This window comes from Parasteatoda tepidariorum, chromosome 1 (genome assembly GCF_982258835.1).
Source record: "Parasteatoda tepidariorum strain Cologne lab strain chromosome 1, Ptep-v5.0, whole genome shotgun sequence".
NCBI classification, from domain to species: domain Eukaryota; kingdom Metazoa; phylum Arthropoda; class Arachnida; order Araneae; family Theridiidae; genus Parasteatoda; species Parasteatoda tepidariorum.
In genome coordinates this window covers 98,084,625-98,101,888 of record NC_141755.1, presented here as the reverse complement: position 1 = coordinate 98,101,888, position 17,264 = coordinate 98,084,625, and the positions used below count along the sequence as shown (strand labels likewise).

General features: G+C 31.0%; 2 protein-coding genes across 3 annotated transcripts in view; both read right to left on the bottom strand.

Annotated features, from left to right (window-relative positions):
* Positions 1-7,496, bottom strand: part of LOC107454058 (vascular endothelial growth factor receptor kdr-like) — a 55,524-nt gene extending 48,028 nt beyond the window's left edge. For both annotated transcript variants that reach the window (XM_087149251.1, XM_087149247.1), the window contains exon 1: positions 7,253-7,496. In XM_087149251.1, coding sequence (XP_087005377.1) covers positions 7,253-7,313 — 61 coding nt within the window. In that variant the 5' untranslated portion in view covers positions 7,314-7,496. The remainder of the gene's footprint in view (positions 1-7,252) is intronic.
* LOC147816631 (uncharacterized) overlaps positions 1-17,264 on the bottom strand; it is a 232,610-nt gene that overhangs the window by 106,843 nt on the left and 108,503 nt on the right. The window lies entirely within an intron of this gene.

The window sequence follows — 17,264 nt, the reverse complement described above, 5'->3', positions numbered from 1 at the left end:
CCCGGTTTACTTCATTGGAAGGCGAACGCTCTATTCCTTGAGCCATCGAGGCTCAAGAATCAACTTATATAAAAGTCGGGCAGGTTTGGATACTTGGGATATTTGATTTTGTTGACATTTGAACCATATGTTCCTTATGCAAAACTATTAGATGTGTTATTTATTTTAAAAATTTCTGCCAAAAGAAAATTTTTCTCTCTGTTTTTTAGAGTGATGGTCAAACATGAAGATCCTTTGAAATTTTGAGAAAAATGCATCTATGGCACGGTGGGCCAGCATCCTAGGTTTCGTGGCCAAAATTAATATTTCGATAAAATTTGTTTCAAAATTTGGGGTTTTTATGTGCAGGTAAAGTAAATTCACAGTTGAAATTTTGAAACACACTAAAAATACCCCCAAAAATAAAATGGCGGCTGAAATATGGCGAGCAAAAATAAAAAATAATAATATAGTTCGTTTAAATAATTAAATATAGCAATGAAAATATAATCATTTCCATAATTTAACATTAAAAATGAAAAACAAATTATGTTTCCAGAAGTAATTTTACAAAATAACGCGAACACATGAAAAAAAAACACCATAATTTTTGTTTTTTAGTATATTTAGTCCACCTATGCAATACGGGCTAAATGGGGCAGGTTTTTTCGAAAGAAGAAACATCAACGAAGACAGCATAAAAAGTTTAGCTAATTACCTCGTGGAACTTTTTGGAACTAAGTATCAAAAGTCATTCAAACATTGTAAAATGTCAAATGATAAGACATAAACTGTAAGTTTGTTAAGAGTATTAACTAATCCAACAAATTGAAAAATTGTACTATAATTTCAGACTAATTACTCTGATGAAAATGTAACAGTAAGGTGAAATTCTTGTATATATTTCTGAAATAAAAATTTAAAAGTTACATTAAAAAACATATTTTTCATTACATTGTACTCCCGTCGATCCACAAAGTAAATTATAATGTTTGGAATGATTATGAATACTTAATTTGGCTATATTAAAACTGCCCACACATATTTTAGTTGAAAATTTAATTTTTGACTTTTTGCCAAAGATCATGGTCTTCTGGCCCACAGTGCATGGGGGCAATACTTTTTTCTGAAATAAGTAAACCATGGCAGTGAGCATTATTTATGTTCTACTACTTTCACACTAGCTATTAAGACATTCGGATTTTTGATGTAGTTGAAATTTTAACGGAATCAAAGCTGAAGATCTCAACAGGTCTATTATATATCCGGGCAATACTTTTTTTGAAATGAGTGAGTCATGGCATTGACCGTCATTTTATGTTCCACTACTTTCGCACAAACTATTAAGACATAAATACTGTAAGAAGATCTTTTGTATCAAAGGTCAAAAATCTTAGACTTTGACCATCGAAATCTACTTGAGTTAACAGTGAACCACAAAGGTAAATTTTTTTGCGATTAGATGCTAATGAGCAGTACCTAAACAGATCACCAGAAGTATGGTGCACATTTTATAACTGCCGTTAAACAATCCCAATTTTGGAGGGTTTACGACTATTAATGTTCTACTGCCTTGAAATTTTAGACCCAATCCAGAAGACAAGTGATCTGCTGGATCAAGAAATGGGAGAAATTTGTCTTCTTGGAGGACTTTTTGATGGAACTAATCTTCATTTGCTTTATATAGAAAAAAAATCAGGAATACCTCCCACCGTTATCCTGGCGGTAAGGAGGACTTTAACCCAGGGTTCGTCTACCACTGAGGATATTTTACGTCAGCACTGTGGTCGTTGCGAGCCGGGTACGGAATTCTAATCTACCTGCCGTCGCTGGGATTCGAATCTGGTTCACCTGAATGGAAAGCGAACGCTCTTTCCCCTGAACCACCACGACTCGGTGATGTACATTTGGAGTGATATTAAAATTGACCATACAGTAAAAAATAAAAAAAAACAATTCTGAGATCTATGGTTACTGATCAAAATTTCATGTGAGACCAGCCGCCTCCGGGGACCAGGGGAACCACCTTTTTAAATGAGTAGAATTTCAATCATTTCGTGATTTAAACTCAAATAGTCAAATATGAAGACAATATATAAATATAAACTCATGTTGCTCAAGTAAGAGTGAATTTAATTTTTTGCCTCTTACAAGTTCGTAAGGCTATATAATTATCGTGGTGAATTTTTTACTAAAGTGTTCAGTACAAACATATACAAACGTTTTTTTTGAAAGAAAATGCTCATAACGCTTTTAATAAATAATGTCAGAAATTTGCAGTGGCTATTGTTGCGATGAAATGTATCTACTGCATACCTGCCAACTTTCACTCTTTCCGAGAATGTATTTTCAGAGTGGTTGTAAAGCAATAAACGAAAAACAATCTGACTCAAAAATATGTTTATATTTTGATCCCGTTGAAATTCGCTTGGGTAAGGATTATTATGCTTTCATATATTTATTGTAATTATTTATATGTAGTGGTGGTCAAACTCATTTGTAATTATCATTATAATTCAAAAAGTTAATTGGAATAACCTGAGTATTGCTACCACTTTAAATATGAAAATAAAATCTTCCGGAAAATCCGGAAGAGTTGGCAGGTATGCTACTGCTATTTTGCCGACTTTTGACAACAGCGCCACTTTATAGGAACTAATCTAAGCATTAGTTCGTCTCAGTAGACAGTAGCTGCAATATTTTTAAACCTACATCTGGGGTTTGGCATGATAATTATTCTACCAATCCAAACAAAACTTTGAAGAAAATAAATCACTGTACCGAGTAAATTTATACTGAGCAGCGACACTGAACCTCATTCAATGTTATTTGTATACCTCGCAGTGGTAGTTAACTTAATGCAATATTATTTGTTTATTGGGCTGTGGCATTTAACTATAAAAAAACACCAGTGCAGATCAGGGCATACCAGGCAATGACACTTCAATATATTAAAATTTAAATAGATTTAAATATAATCCAAATAAAATTAAGCGAAATAATTCAAATGTAATTAAATTTTGTTATTAAAATTTTCAGTACAACGTATGCAAACGTAAAAAAATTAAAAAATGCTCAATGGCGCTTTTGATGCATAATATAAGAAATTGGCAGTGGCTATTGCTCCGATTTTTGATCTTCGGTAAATGCTATTTTGCCGACTTTTGACAAGAGCCGTGGTCACTCAGGGAACAGGGTGCTCGCCCTCCCAATGAGGTAACCCGGATTCAAATTCCAGCGATGACTGCTTCATACGAATTCCGCACCCGGCACCATTCAAATTGTGTCAACAGTTTCTTTTTTCTTCCTTTTTTTTGTAAAATCTTCCAAAACATTTGCAGATAAAAGAAACACTGCTAACAATGGAGTTTGTAATGAATTGAAGTGTTTCCATATTTTTGTCAAAAACCATGGACACGATACTCAAGTTTTGACTCGAGAGGTGCGTGAGTAAATAGAACGGCACGTAATGAAGCATATATATATATATATATATATATATATATATATATATATATATATATACAGTCGAACCTCGATTTCACGAATTTTTCGATATCTCGAAGAAAAAAAAATTTCCTATACACTCAATGTTAATAAAAGCTTGATTTCACGAATTTTTTTTTCTAATCCTTCGACAACTTGATTTTTTTTCTCCATAAATAGTGTAGATTTTTTTCTGAAAATAAAAAAATATTCAAAAAAATAAAATAAAAATTTTAATAATAGAAAACCAATTCTCATAATGATAAACTTTTTTAAAAAAATGGACATAACGTCTGTGGCATGGAATGATGGGTCTCTCTCTACGATAATGAATGGCTTCAAGAAGGCTGGGTTCATTAAAGATCACGAAAGTAGTCAAACAATCAATATCGTTAATTCTTCTGAAAACTACACCGAAAATGATTGGGACAGATTGACCGGACTCATGAAGCTTGATGACTTGGAATTTCATAACTTTGTAAACGTAGATGATGCAGTAACAGTGTGTGGTGAGTGGCATGACAATGATATCATCGCTCAAACGAAAGCTTCTTGTGAACTATCAGAAGAAGAGGATGAGGATATCGAAAATTTACCGCCCAATGTTACTAACAAACAAGCACTTTCTGCAGTGGACACTGTAAGGAGATTTATTGAGAGGCAGCCAAATATGTCAGAGGAGACCTTTAAAGCTATAGTCCACTTAGAAAGTGTTATAGACAAACTTTCTTACACATCTCTAAAGCAAACAACAATTGAATCTTTTTTTAAATGAAAGTGTAAAAAGTGTTTTTAGAATGCATATGGAATAGTAAATAAGGTATGTAAAGAGCATTTTTCTTTATTCTACCATCGATAACATGCGATTTTCGATAATACGAATTTTTGGTAACTCGAATTTTTTCTCCTCTCCCTTCAAGTTCGAGATATCGAGGTTTGACTGTATATATATCCTTTTTGTATTTATTTACAACAAAAATAATAAATATAAAAAGGACAAAAAGGTATAACAGAAGAAGAAAATTATTTAAAAAAAATTAATAAAAAATAGGAAAAAAAAGATATAATCTATTCATCAGCTCCCACGATTTTATCCGCAAAAAAGAGTGCTTTCTAATATTGTATCAATATAGCTAAATCAAAATATATCAATACAATACGTGATATTTATTACTTACTGTGATCCATTCTATTTTGTTTCAAAAAAAATTTGAGTGCTCCTCACACTATTGTATTAATATATTTTGCTTTGGCTATTTTTTATATAAGATTAGAAAGCACTGCTTTTTGCGGATATAATCGTGCGAGCTGATAAAGAGATTATACCTTTTTTTTCAGAATTTTTCTTAACTTTTTTGAAATTAATTTTCATCTTTTTTTCATTACTCTGTGATTTTTTCCATGTTTTCTCTACATATATAAACAGTGGTACCGCTGCTCTAGACAAGGGGGAGAATTTTTTTTTTAATCTCAAAACTTAAAAATTTATTTAGGATGAGAGATAAAAAAAAACACTTGAATATATTTGGCGGGCAACGTCATTTAGTAATGTAAATATAAAGTGAGGCAATTTCATTTGTATCAGTTATTTGTCATTTCCTCTTCATTATCTTAACTCAGATAAGAAGAAAAAAAAATTGCGTTATTCTCTAAGGAAATTGTGCAGGTTTTTGTAATTTTCTTCGCTGAACTAAGCAAGCGAATGCAAACAATTATAAAACTCATTTGTTCAAAAATAATTACGTGTAAAGAATATTTTATATTTATTTTTAATTATTTTATTTTTCAAAAAAAAATTACTTCGTAATTATTAAATTTGTAAGGTTTGAAAAATTTTGCATTCTTTTAAAGTATGTAAATTTAATTTTAAAGTTATAAAATGTAACATTCAAACGGAATCGGTAGAACCGCTTCTGAGAAATTAAAATGTGAAAGTATGAATGTTATTAAAAATCAGTTTAAAAAAACAAGAACAAAAGAAAAGAAATTAACATTTTACAATTGTGTACAAAATTCGCGTTACAGTTTTGTTTATAGTTATAGTTAATTATAATAGTTTTCTTATGTAGTTTCAGGCGTGTGGCGAAGCATAGCAATGTTATTAAATTCCTCAAAGGACCTCAAATTTTCGACTACTCTTTTCCCTTAATTTCGATCGCTCTCCTGCAATCATGGGTTCGATTCCCGTTCTTATTAAATAAAATAAGTAGTCCCGCATTGGACTGATCGTAAAAACACCGAAGTGTAGCATTAAAAACAAATCTTGCTCCCCCTGGAAGATTAGGAAATTAAAAATAAAATTTTTGAAATGCATTTTTTCAATTAGTTTTAAATAAATCTAATTTAATCTATGAAAATTCAGAAACTGGAATTCTTAATTAAATATTTGACTTTACTTAAAAATAGAACGGAATATTTGCATTTGAAATTTATTGCTATGTGTAATTAATTTTTTTGTTAATAAGATATTTTAAGAGTAATAATTAACTATGGAGTTCCTTATTTTCGTAAACTAAAAGAATTCAATTGCTACATGATTTTTGCATTGTGGTTTTGTTATAAAACTTAAATGTTTTTTGAAATTGTAAAATTTTTGTCGAAACTATTGGTTTAAAAGGTTTTATAATTAAATCGTTAGAAATGGTTGTAAAGATTTCTTAAGCGCACAAATAAAAATATTTTTCAGAAGAAAACTATTATGCAGGTCTTTAAAAATATTGTAATGAATATTCTCTCTGGCTGCACCTCTTTAGGAAAATTTCTACAGAATATTTTATTTAATAGCAAGCTGAAAATACGCGTTCTTCGCACGGGGTGAAAAAATAAGCATTAACAACTGAATAACATTACAAAATCTTGCACGAAACTGTAAGACCAACACAAATAATAAATAATTCTAATGTTTCTTCTTTTTATTATTTTTAGCCCTTCTCGGTGGCTTTACGTTATTAGTTTAAGCAAGGCACGTATTTAGTAGTTTATCCCATCTAAATAAGGGTGAACTGCATTCAGTATCATTTGGCATAATTCTGTTGCTAGTGACAACTCATGATATTTAAAATTTACCCAGCTTCTTTCTCCTGTACTTTGAATGTCTCTCTATTAAAAATATAATTAAAAAATCAAACACCGAGTTTCGTAATTTGTTTACATTCGCATTCATTTTTAAATTCTTTATTTTGTTATAGTTGTATCGAAGAGTATCTGTATAGATAGTTGAATTAAAAAGCACTTTCTGCAAATTAATGCCGAGAAGAATTTATTTATCTCATCATCACCATAGTTGGCCACACAGCCCAATGTGGGCCAGTGTCTTTCTCTGAAGATTTCTGACTTCCGATTTAATCTAATGTTTATCCAATAATTATTATTTAAAGAAACTATTATTATTTCGTAATAGGTATTTGGTATCAGGAAAAAAATATGTTATAAATAATTACATCTTAAGCTAGTTTTTTTTTTATGTGCAACTTCTTATGCAAATTTATAAGTGCTCTTATAATTTATTTTAATATTGCATGCTTTGCTAATATTTCACAACATTAAATCCACCAGTTTCAATGTAAAAAATAAATGGGATAAAACAATTCCCTTCTCTTATGCAAGAAAATATTATAAGAATATGAATAATTATTTTAATCTTTAAAGTCATTTTCTTATGTGCAACTTCTTATGCAAATTTATAAGTGTTCTTATGATTTATTTTAATATTGCATGCTTTGCTATATTTCACAACATTTAATCCTCCAGTTTTAACATAAAAATTAAATAGGATAAAAACACTTACCTTCTCTTATGCAAGAAAATATTAAAAGAATATGAATAATTTTTTTAGTCTTTAAAGTCATTTTTTCTAATAAAGAAGAAAAAAAATCCAACGATTTAAAATGTAAAATGAAGCACCATTGTTTTGTTGAAAAGTTCACATTTCACAATTATATATTCAGTGCAAAACAAACACCACTGAGTAATGTTCACCTCTCTTTCATTCCCGTTTATCATCATCCATCACTTGCTCAGCTCTGACTAAATGGATGAAAAGGTGTTTGGAAAACACAGCAAACGGAATCGGCTTTACTTCCTTCGGCCTACGTCACTTCCTGTTTTTTAAGAGCACACCTTTTTCGCTTTACACATTATGGATGAGAGAGTGGACCACGAGATGATCCCGTAAAACCCCTTTTTTTCCTGAAATTTTAAATAATGGTGTTAACGAACGACGGGCATTAACGAACGACGAAGGATTTAAAACTTAAAATCTATTACGTTTATTTTTCAATACGAAACTAAAATTTTTTAACCGGTAATAGTTTAATTTTCTGAAATTTGAGTCAGTGACAATCAGTGTGTGTGGGGGAAGGGGGTTGAAAGGACAACACTCAAAAGAATTTAAATGAAAAAGGTATGTATTCGAGGACTTAAGACACTTAAACTTTATTATGTTTGTTTTTATTAAACTAAAATTTATAACGAATAATATTTTAATGATAAACGAAATTTTTTAATAAACTGCTTTCTTGAGTTAAGCCAAATATTTTAAGAATAATAAAATGTGATTTTCTAAAAAATCTAATCATAAAATGTACATTAAGTATTTTGATTTAAGTATTCTTTACAATTGGAAAATATTTAAGAATACTTTTTATTGCAAATAATAAATTTTTTTACCATAGTATAATATTCGCTAGCATTACAACAAAATTTATTTAAATTTTTAAAAATATGTACATATTTCGTTTAAAGATTTTTTTCAAAAATTAAAATACCCGTCACAACTTTCAAATCTTGATTAAATACTTTTAAATTAATATATGAGATAGTGATGATTAGTTACTATATTTGGTCTATCAATTGCATTCCTTGCAGTCTATAACTTAGAAAATATCTTAGAATATTTTTCTTCCACTTGGGGTAGTAAATATTTAAACGATACGTAAATTATAAATTAATTGCATGAAAGAATTAAACTAACTTAACTTATTTTACAGGTAAATAAACGCGCCACATCAAGAAGTAAAGTAATTAAAAACTTAGCTTCTCTCAGAATAAGTTAACTCCTTTAAATCATAAACATTTAAAGGGGAAGTTTTTTAATTTATGAATTTGTCTCAATTAGCTAAATAATAACGTCATTGCATTAAACTCAATTTTTCTAAAATGTAACGCTTAACAGAAGAACTCAAGTAACAATAAATAAATATCTCCCAAGATTTTCAATTGGGTGTCAAATTTTCTTGAATGAAACATGTCTTTTTGGGATAAAAATCAAAGTGTGCTAAGACAAGAAAAAAACATTTCTTTTTAAAAAAAGAGATAAAAATTTCATACAAATTTCATTCTTCTTTAAAAAATTCAATTCAAAAATCATTTATTTCTTGTATTTTGGAGTTTTATTAAAAACGAAATTAGGAAGGAAATTTCGAAGGAAGAGATCTTTCAAATCAAAAGTTGCTATACAATTAATTTTATTTTGTTTTATAATGTTTAAAATAAGTTGAACAATAATGATAATCCAAGAAAAACTTTCTTCAGTAATATTGTTAATAATTTTTTTAAAGTATTTAAGGATATGGTGCCATGTTTAGTTAGGTAAGTATTAAAGTCCCACGTGAGTGTTCCAGATTTGATAGGAATTTTATGAAATTTTGGACAAGTATGGAAATTGTGTATTTTTAATTTTAAACATTTTATATAAAGCTAAAAAATTTTAACGCCAATATTATTATTTAAATTACTAAGCTTGAAATTTTTAACATTTTTAAATTCCTTCCTTAGAAGTTCAACATAGAATTTTTGATAGAAGATAGCATAAATATTGTTAGCTTCATTTATGAACGTAAATAAAAAAAAAAATTTTTTTGTAGTTTGCTTAATTAAATGATAAATTTAAATTATTTTTTTTTAAATATTACTGTTACTTAAATTTTCTTTATTGTTAAAAACAAAGTTTTTAGAGTAATAATAATCATCCCGATTCTGTTAACATGCCCAAAGGTAAAGAGCATCTATTTGATATCTTTAAACAAAAATTATTGAGATTATTATTGAAAGAAAGTATTTTATAATTTTATTAATTGATACATGGTAAACGGGTCTAAATTTTGTGCCTTTTATCATTAAATTTCCTAGTTCTAAGTTTTCTGTAATATTTAAATTACCAGCAATAAAATGCTTTTGATGTTTATCAACAAATTCAAAATATTTCTCTACTTATGATCGTCTCGCCTTGTAATGCCTTATAATTTTGAACCCAATCCAGAAGGCAAGGGAACTCCTCGATCAAGTATTGAGAGAAATCTGCCTTCGCGAAGGATTTTTTTTGTTAGAATCAACCGCATTTACGTTACAGAGAGATAAAAACCATGAAAACCTCCCAAGGTTAGCCTGACTGCAAGGAGACTCTGACGATCCGTCTACGACTAACGTCATCACTGTGGTTGGTGCGAGCCGGGCACGGAATTCGTATAGACCAACCATTGCTGTGATTCGAACTTGGGTCTCCTGATTGGGAGGCGAACGCTTTAATCTCTGTGCCACCAGAACTCCAACCTTATTAATTATAAACTTTGAATTAGCCAGTATATTATTATTATCTTGCCCACATCGAGCCAATCCAAGGTAACTAACAAATCAAACACGCTTCTTAGTAAGAACGCGCTATAAAATGAGCCCTCTCTCTTTTATTTACACTTCTATTTTCATATTTTGTTATCTGGCAAACTTGTTACGAAAATATTTTAAAGCATTTTTGAAAGATGCCGGTAAGTGTAAGTACATTTGAATTCGTTACTCCCTTTATAGATATTACATTTTGAGTTCTATTTTGAGCATTTTGAGTTTTATTTTGAGTATTTTTCTTGCATTTAATTTTCTATTTTTTTTCCTTGATATGTTTTATCTTGTATTTTTTTACTTAATATGTTCTATATTCGTTTTAATTTTTTTGGGTACTCATTGCACTATTGTATTAATATAGCTTGCTTTGGCTATATAATTACAATATTAGAAAGCATTCTATTTAGGAGATATAATCGTGTAAGCTGATAACCTTTTTCTTATTTTGTTTTCGGACTTCTTAATTTTTTTTTTTAATTTTTGAAATTTTTTAATATTTTTTAAAAATATTTATTTTAATAGTTTTTCTTCTTATCTTTTTCACAAAACTCATTATAGAGAATACAAAGACAAACACGATTTATTAATCTAATGCAATAACATTTACTCAGTTTGAAATTTTAAAAAAATATTATTGATTATCAGTAAAAACATCAAACTATCATATATTTCATGTATTAGAACGGAACAGTTCCAAGTTCATAAATTAATAAAAGGTTTTCGCTATTAATAAGGATTTGATGTTATTTTTTTGTTGCATGTAATATATTGAAAAGACAGTCCATTAATAATAATTTAACTTTATGGTTACACAATTACATCTCTTCTGTATTACAGTGGTTTAGCAACGACAAGTGAGCTTTATATAAATAATCAAAGTAGTATAACGGAACATAGCACTTTGCTTTTGTAAGTAAATTGAACGCAAAATATATTTAAATGCTGAGCTATAATAGACCTGAATTTCACAGGCTTTAGAAGCGTTTAAAAAAAATCCAATCATTTATGAAGATCTCATACATTGTTTATAAATGTAGACTAATGTAAAATAATTGTTATTTGCCTGCCCGACTGACTGCAGGGTTAAAACTATTGTAATAGGCAGCTGTCCAAGTTCAACTTACATCCCGCAGTGGACAGATCGTCAAGACACGGTTCCCAGCAGATCATCGAAGTCAGGCATCGCTGGCTGCGGTCAGTGTGCGGGTGGGTGACCACTTGGATCACTCTGCGTTGGGACCGAGGGTTGGCGGTATTGGTCCTCGTTAAATTGTTCTACTGTGAAATGCTAGACTTTGCGAGCAGGTGGTCGGGCTACCGAAGCAAAGGTGCCACCCCCTCTGCAGAGGATCAAAACTGTGATGGCATGTCTTCGGATCATCCTCAGGGATGTTTCCCAGACCGTCACCAATAGCCCATTCTGCAGCTCTAGTGCGACGTAAGTGAACTACAACACCAACAAGCTCAAATTATTGGAAATAAATATTAGTTCGTTACAAAGTTATTCCTCCTCATCTTGTTATTGTACTTTAGATACTGTATTTTGATACAGCAAGTGAGAACCCAGTTAAAATTAGATTCTTTTAAAATAAACTATAGAATGCGTTGTTTCCATCATTCGAATTGTACTGATATATACTAATTACTGACCGATTGCACAATTACAAACCACCTTTATATTATAATTAATTTCTTTAAGTTCGTGCTTCAGATTTGTACTTCATTGTTTTTTTTCTCTAAATGATTATTTCCTCTTTTTTCAGCACATTTTTAATAAAATAGCGTTATTTTAAAAACATTTCATCAAATTTTTTCTTTTTACTTTTGAACCTTTCATATTTTTGTATTCTATGTTTGATTATTATATAGGCAATATATGAAACACAAAAAAAAAAAACACCTCAAAAGTATATATGAATTTCACAGCCGATTCAATAGGCCCGTTGAACCGCACTTTAAAGTAATTAAATATTTATTGGAATGAAATCATATATATATATATATATATATATACACACTCTGTAACAAAAAAATCGACGCACCAAGAAGGAGTTGTCCGATTGAAACGAAAATTGGTGGATAAGAAGACAATGTACAGAATAGTAAATTATTAAATTTTCAGAACAATTGAATAATTTATTGCAGAGTTACAGTAACAAGTTCAATAAGGTGTTGACCCACCTCATGCCTGGATACAAGCTACCACACGGCGTGGCATAGACCGATAAAGCTCCCGGATGGTCTTTTGCGGTATTTCCCGCCAAATTCGATCCAATTGTCGAACGAGGTCATCAACATTCCGTGCCAGATGCAATCGCCTTCCCATCATATCCCAGACATGCTCGATGGGAGAGAGATCTGGTGATCTGTCAGGCCAAGGAAGAGTTTGATAAGCTTGCAGACAGTTCATAGCAACGCGTGCCGTATATGGTCTGGCATTGTCCTGCTGAAAAACCAGCCGAGGGAGTTGCAAAAGGAACGGTAGCAAAACAGGTCTTCGGATGTTGTCGACGTTCCGCTGTGCAGTAAGTGTACCTCTAATGACGACCAAAGGGGTCTGGCACCCCAGACCATAATGCCTTGTTGAGGGCCGGTGTGGCGTGCATTAGTGAACTCAGGATCCCCTCTCTGCCCTGTGCGTCTCCAAACACGTCATCGATGATCGTCAGAACACAGTTGGAAGCGGGATTCGTCGCTAAAGACTATACGCCCCCAGTCGGCATCATTCCAGCCATATCTGTTCAAAACATTCTTGCATACGAAATTTCAAAGCAATCGGATGATTGCTTTTTGGTGCGTCGATTTTTTTGTTATAGAGTGTATATATATATATATATATATATATATATATATATATATATATATATATATATATATATATATATATATATATATATATATATATATATATATATATATATATATATATATATATATATATATATATATTTTTTTTTTTTTTTTTTTTTTTTTTTTTTTTTTGTTAAATATTACTACATAAGGATTAATTTGAACACATAGTATTTGAAAAAAAAGATTAAGGCTCTTAACTCTCCACGACGCATTTTCTATAAATAGAAGAATAACACTAGAGATCTAACACTAGAGATCTTTTTTTTTCCTTTCTTTTTTTGAATTTACACAAATGCTTGATCTTACCTAACTCGGGTAAGGATATTTCAAATCTGAAATTGGTTATGTTCGTAAAGCTACATATTTTTTTTTCTTCTCAAAAATGTAGTAATTTTTTTTTTTTTTTTTTTTTTTTTTTTTTGTCGGGGTGTACAAATTGCTCCTAATTTCTGTAAAACACGCACTTATAATATTGTGATGAACAAACAATGCTTTTCGACTAATTATTGTTTTAAAGTTTATGTTAAATTAAAATGCTTTAAAGTTTATTGATATTAATTAAATTTTACTTATTAAAAGATTTAGCCCACGAGAAAAATTTGATTGAAACATTCCTTATAACAATATTGTATACTAGGAGGCTTCGCCCCCTGCTCGCTGGCGCTCGCCAACCCCCGGAACTGCTTTCGCAGTTCATTTCGGATTGCTTTGCAATCCGATGCTCGCTTTGCTCGCTCATTGGATACGTTCTTAATGTCTAGCTTTTGTATACTCTTTTGAACACTGAAGTTCCGAAAACTTTTCACTGTAGAAAATTCTAAGCCTGTGCATTTCAATATTAATTTGAAATTGAAAACAGTTCGCATATTTTTCTTCATCACACTGTTCTAAATTTCAGTTCTTGAGAAAAGTAATTGTTGTAAGTTTTGTTTTAAAGTCTTTCCCACCAGAGGGCTAAAATCATGTGTTGTAAAATAATATGAAATAGTACTGAACGCCGGATGTAAAGCATCGGCTTTGATGAAGATAATTTTGTGAGAATGTTTTTGATAATTCGGAGAGAATTCACCCGATTAGACATATGATGCTCACTACATGCTCTTGCGCGCCGAAGCCTATCAATTAAAACGTATTAGCATTTTATATAATATAGATTAGCCATATGATGCTCACTATGTGCTCTTGCGCACCGAATCCTATCAATTAAAAATGAAAACTGTTGCCAACACGAGAAAAAAAATATCTTTGGTTTTATTGATACATACGGATGTTGCGATTCAATTGTTTGATCGTCTCCACAGAAAGCAATACTTCGTGATGCGAGAAACTTCATTACTTCTACAATTTTTGAAAACTTCTTTTAAATAATTGATTTGGTTGTTCATCTGATTAGTTGAAACTCTATCTATTAAACATTCTTTTTCTTGACAGGTAAATCATTGTAGCATTTTTGTGCCCAAACATAATTTCATGTTCTAAAGTGCACACATTAGAACGTTACCGATCGTTTAAGCTACTTTTAGAATTAAATGTATTCATAGTAGTTGCTAAAAGGTGGCATCAAAAACTTTATAAAACTTTAAAAGTGGCAAACTTTTTAGCCTTGAAACATACACTGGTGTAAAATAACTATTAGTGTTTTACAATTTTAAGAAAGATCACTAATTTCGTGATTGACAGTTGTTATTTTTTTTATATATAATTTATAACAAATGCATTAAAATCTATACTAAAAACACTTTTAAGATTTTGCCTGACTTAATAGCTTTTGCCAAAATAAAAAAGGAATAAATAAATAAAACAAAAAACATGAAGTAGACACCAATTTAAGAAAACAATTTGAATTAAAATTATCACTTTCTAAAGGAAAACGTATTTTAAGAGTGTAACTTTAAAATTAATCAATCATATTTCATGCCATTTGAGTTCATCATTTCAACAATAATCAATAAATATGCGTAATAAATCTATGTTCACAATCAGAACTTGTGAGACGTAATTGAATAAAAGTGATATAGGTGATACTGTGGGGGCGGAGTTATCGACAATGCCAACCGTCATCTATCAAAAGGTACCTCGTGATAGAATCAAGTTAGCATGCTTTATATACTAGTGAATGAGGTTAAACTTTTGTAGTGGTAGTTACACCACAATACTCCCCCACCAGAATTTTATCAGGGATATAATTCGATGAATAGATCTCACTAGTTGATGTACTTGTGAAAGACCGGGAGAGAGTCTCCGGATTTTTTGAGTGCTGAATGTGAGAGGTGTATTAACATCACAATCGAAGTCGCAGCTCCTGTGTTGCCATTAGCAGTCGAGAGTATGCAGGCGTTGAGAGTGTAGACCAGAGGTTGCCAAAGTGGTCTATATAGACCCCCAGGGGTCTATTTAACATAAGCGGGGGTCGATCAGAACCGGAAGGGTCGATTGGTCGAAGTATTTTTCGAATTCGATTGGTCGAAGTATTTTTCAGATATGTGACAATTAGAAATAAAAGAAGAAGACTTGGAAATATATACAGGTAACCTTCAAAAATTGGGCGACGATTTTAAACTGCGTTTTGTTGATTTGGAAAACATTGACATCCCTGATTGGATTATTGTGCCATTTTCTGCTCAAATTGAAAACGTGGGCATCAACCTGCAAGATGAGCTTGCTGAATTATTATGGGGATTTGAAGCAAGGACGCTTTTTAAAAATTTAACAATAAGCAAATTTTGGACAAATATAAATATAATGCAAAAATATGTACAACTTTACGAAATAGCTCAGCCATTTATGATAGCATTTCCAAGTTCCTATATGGTTGAAGCCGGTTTCAGTCACGTAAATTCAATCTTAACTAAGAACAGAAATAAATTAAATGTGGAGTTTCGAGGGGATTTAAGATTAAAATTGACCAATTTTGAACCCAATATAACGAACCTTGCAAAAAAAAAAAAAAAAAAAAAAAAAAAAAAAAACACCAGACACACCCATGTCATTGATTAAGAAGCAATAAATCCGTAGTTACTTTACTTATTATTTCTACTTACTTCTAATTACTTATTATTTCATAAATATTAAGGTATTAAATTTCAACATTAATATATTTTTCATAAAACTTTTGATACACTATGTACTATTATTTTAATAAATGTTCAAAATCATAAAATAAATGTACAAACACAGTATCTAAAGGAGTTTCATTTTAATTAACAGAAAATTACTTTTATGGGGGTCGATGGAGATTTCGAAAAATTATGTAGGGGTCGACGATCAAAAAAGTTTGGCAACCCCTGGTGTAGACGTTGTGTGAATGTTCGAGACGAGACTGAGAAGCAACAGTGCGAGGAGGTGAATAATGTCGCAGACACAAGCAGCAAGTCAACTGTTCAATGTGGACCATCCATCGAAGTAGGCGTTACTGTGGATGTAGGCGTATTTATATCGAAGTGGGCGTTACTGCCAAGGTAGGCGTGTTCACATCACGTCCGAAGGTCACCAATGTGGGGGCGGAGTTATCGACCATGCCAACCGTCATCTATCAAAAGGTACCTCGTGATAGAATCAAGTTAGCATGCTTTATATACTAGTGAATGATGTTAAACTTTTGTAGTGGTAGTTACGCCACAATACGTTTTGATTCTCATACTCACTAAGCACATGACCAAACTAAGTATTATAGCTGTTCTAGTTCGGAGTATAAAACTCAAAATAGGCAACATAAAACAAGAAGAAGCATGGTGAAGAATTCAAAGAATAACAAACATAAAACATTGTTCCATTGTTGTTGACTGGCATTCAAAAGTCCTCTTGACCAAAACTGTGTCTAGCGTGCAGTTTTTTCTATTCTAATCACCTTTTCTGTTCTTGTTATGCAAGAGCGTATTGTTTCATCATCATGCTACATGTCATGATCGATAAGATGTATGCCTGAACCAATTTTTTCTTTTAATATTTCATCTCAATCACTTTCCCATGCTAACCTTTTATTTTTTAACAAACTAGTTAGGAAAAAAAATATCATTGAGACTGTTGACTTTTCAGGGGCCCTATCGGAACTCGAGGACCTGGGCTCGGGCTCGACTGAATCTATCCTTAAAAAGTCTCTTTGTATTGTAAATATTTGTGTAAATAAATTAATTGTTTTGAAATTTTATTGTATCTATTTATCACCTATGCACCTGTTTTGTTTTAATGTGGTTTGGTTTTTTTTAATCCAAGAGGACAGAAAAGTTTTCAGAGTTAAAAGTTTCCTGGTGGTTTTTTGTTTCATGGGCCTTCTTTTGACGAAAATTTCCCGTTTTGGTTATAGTTTGGAGGTTCTAACGCATCTTGATGAT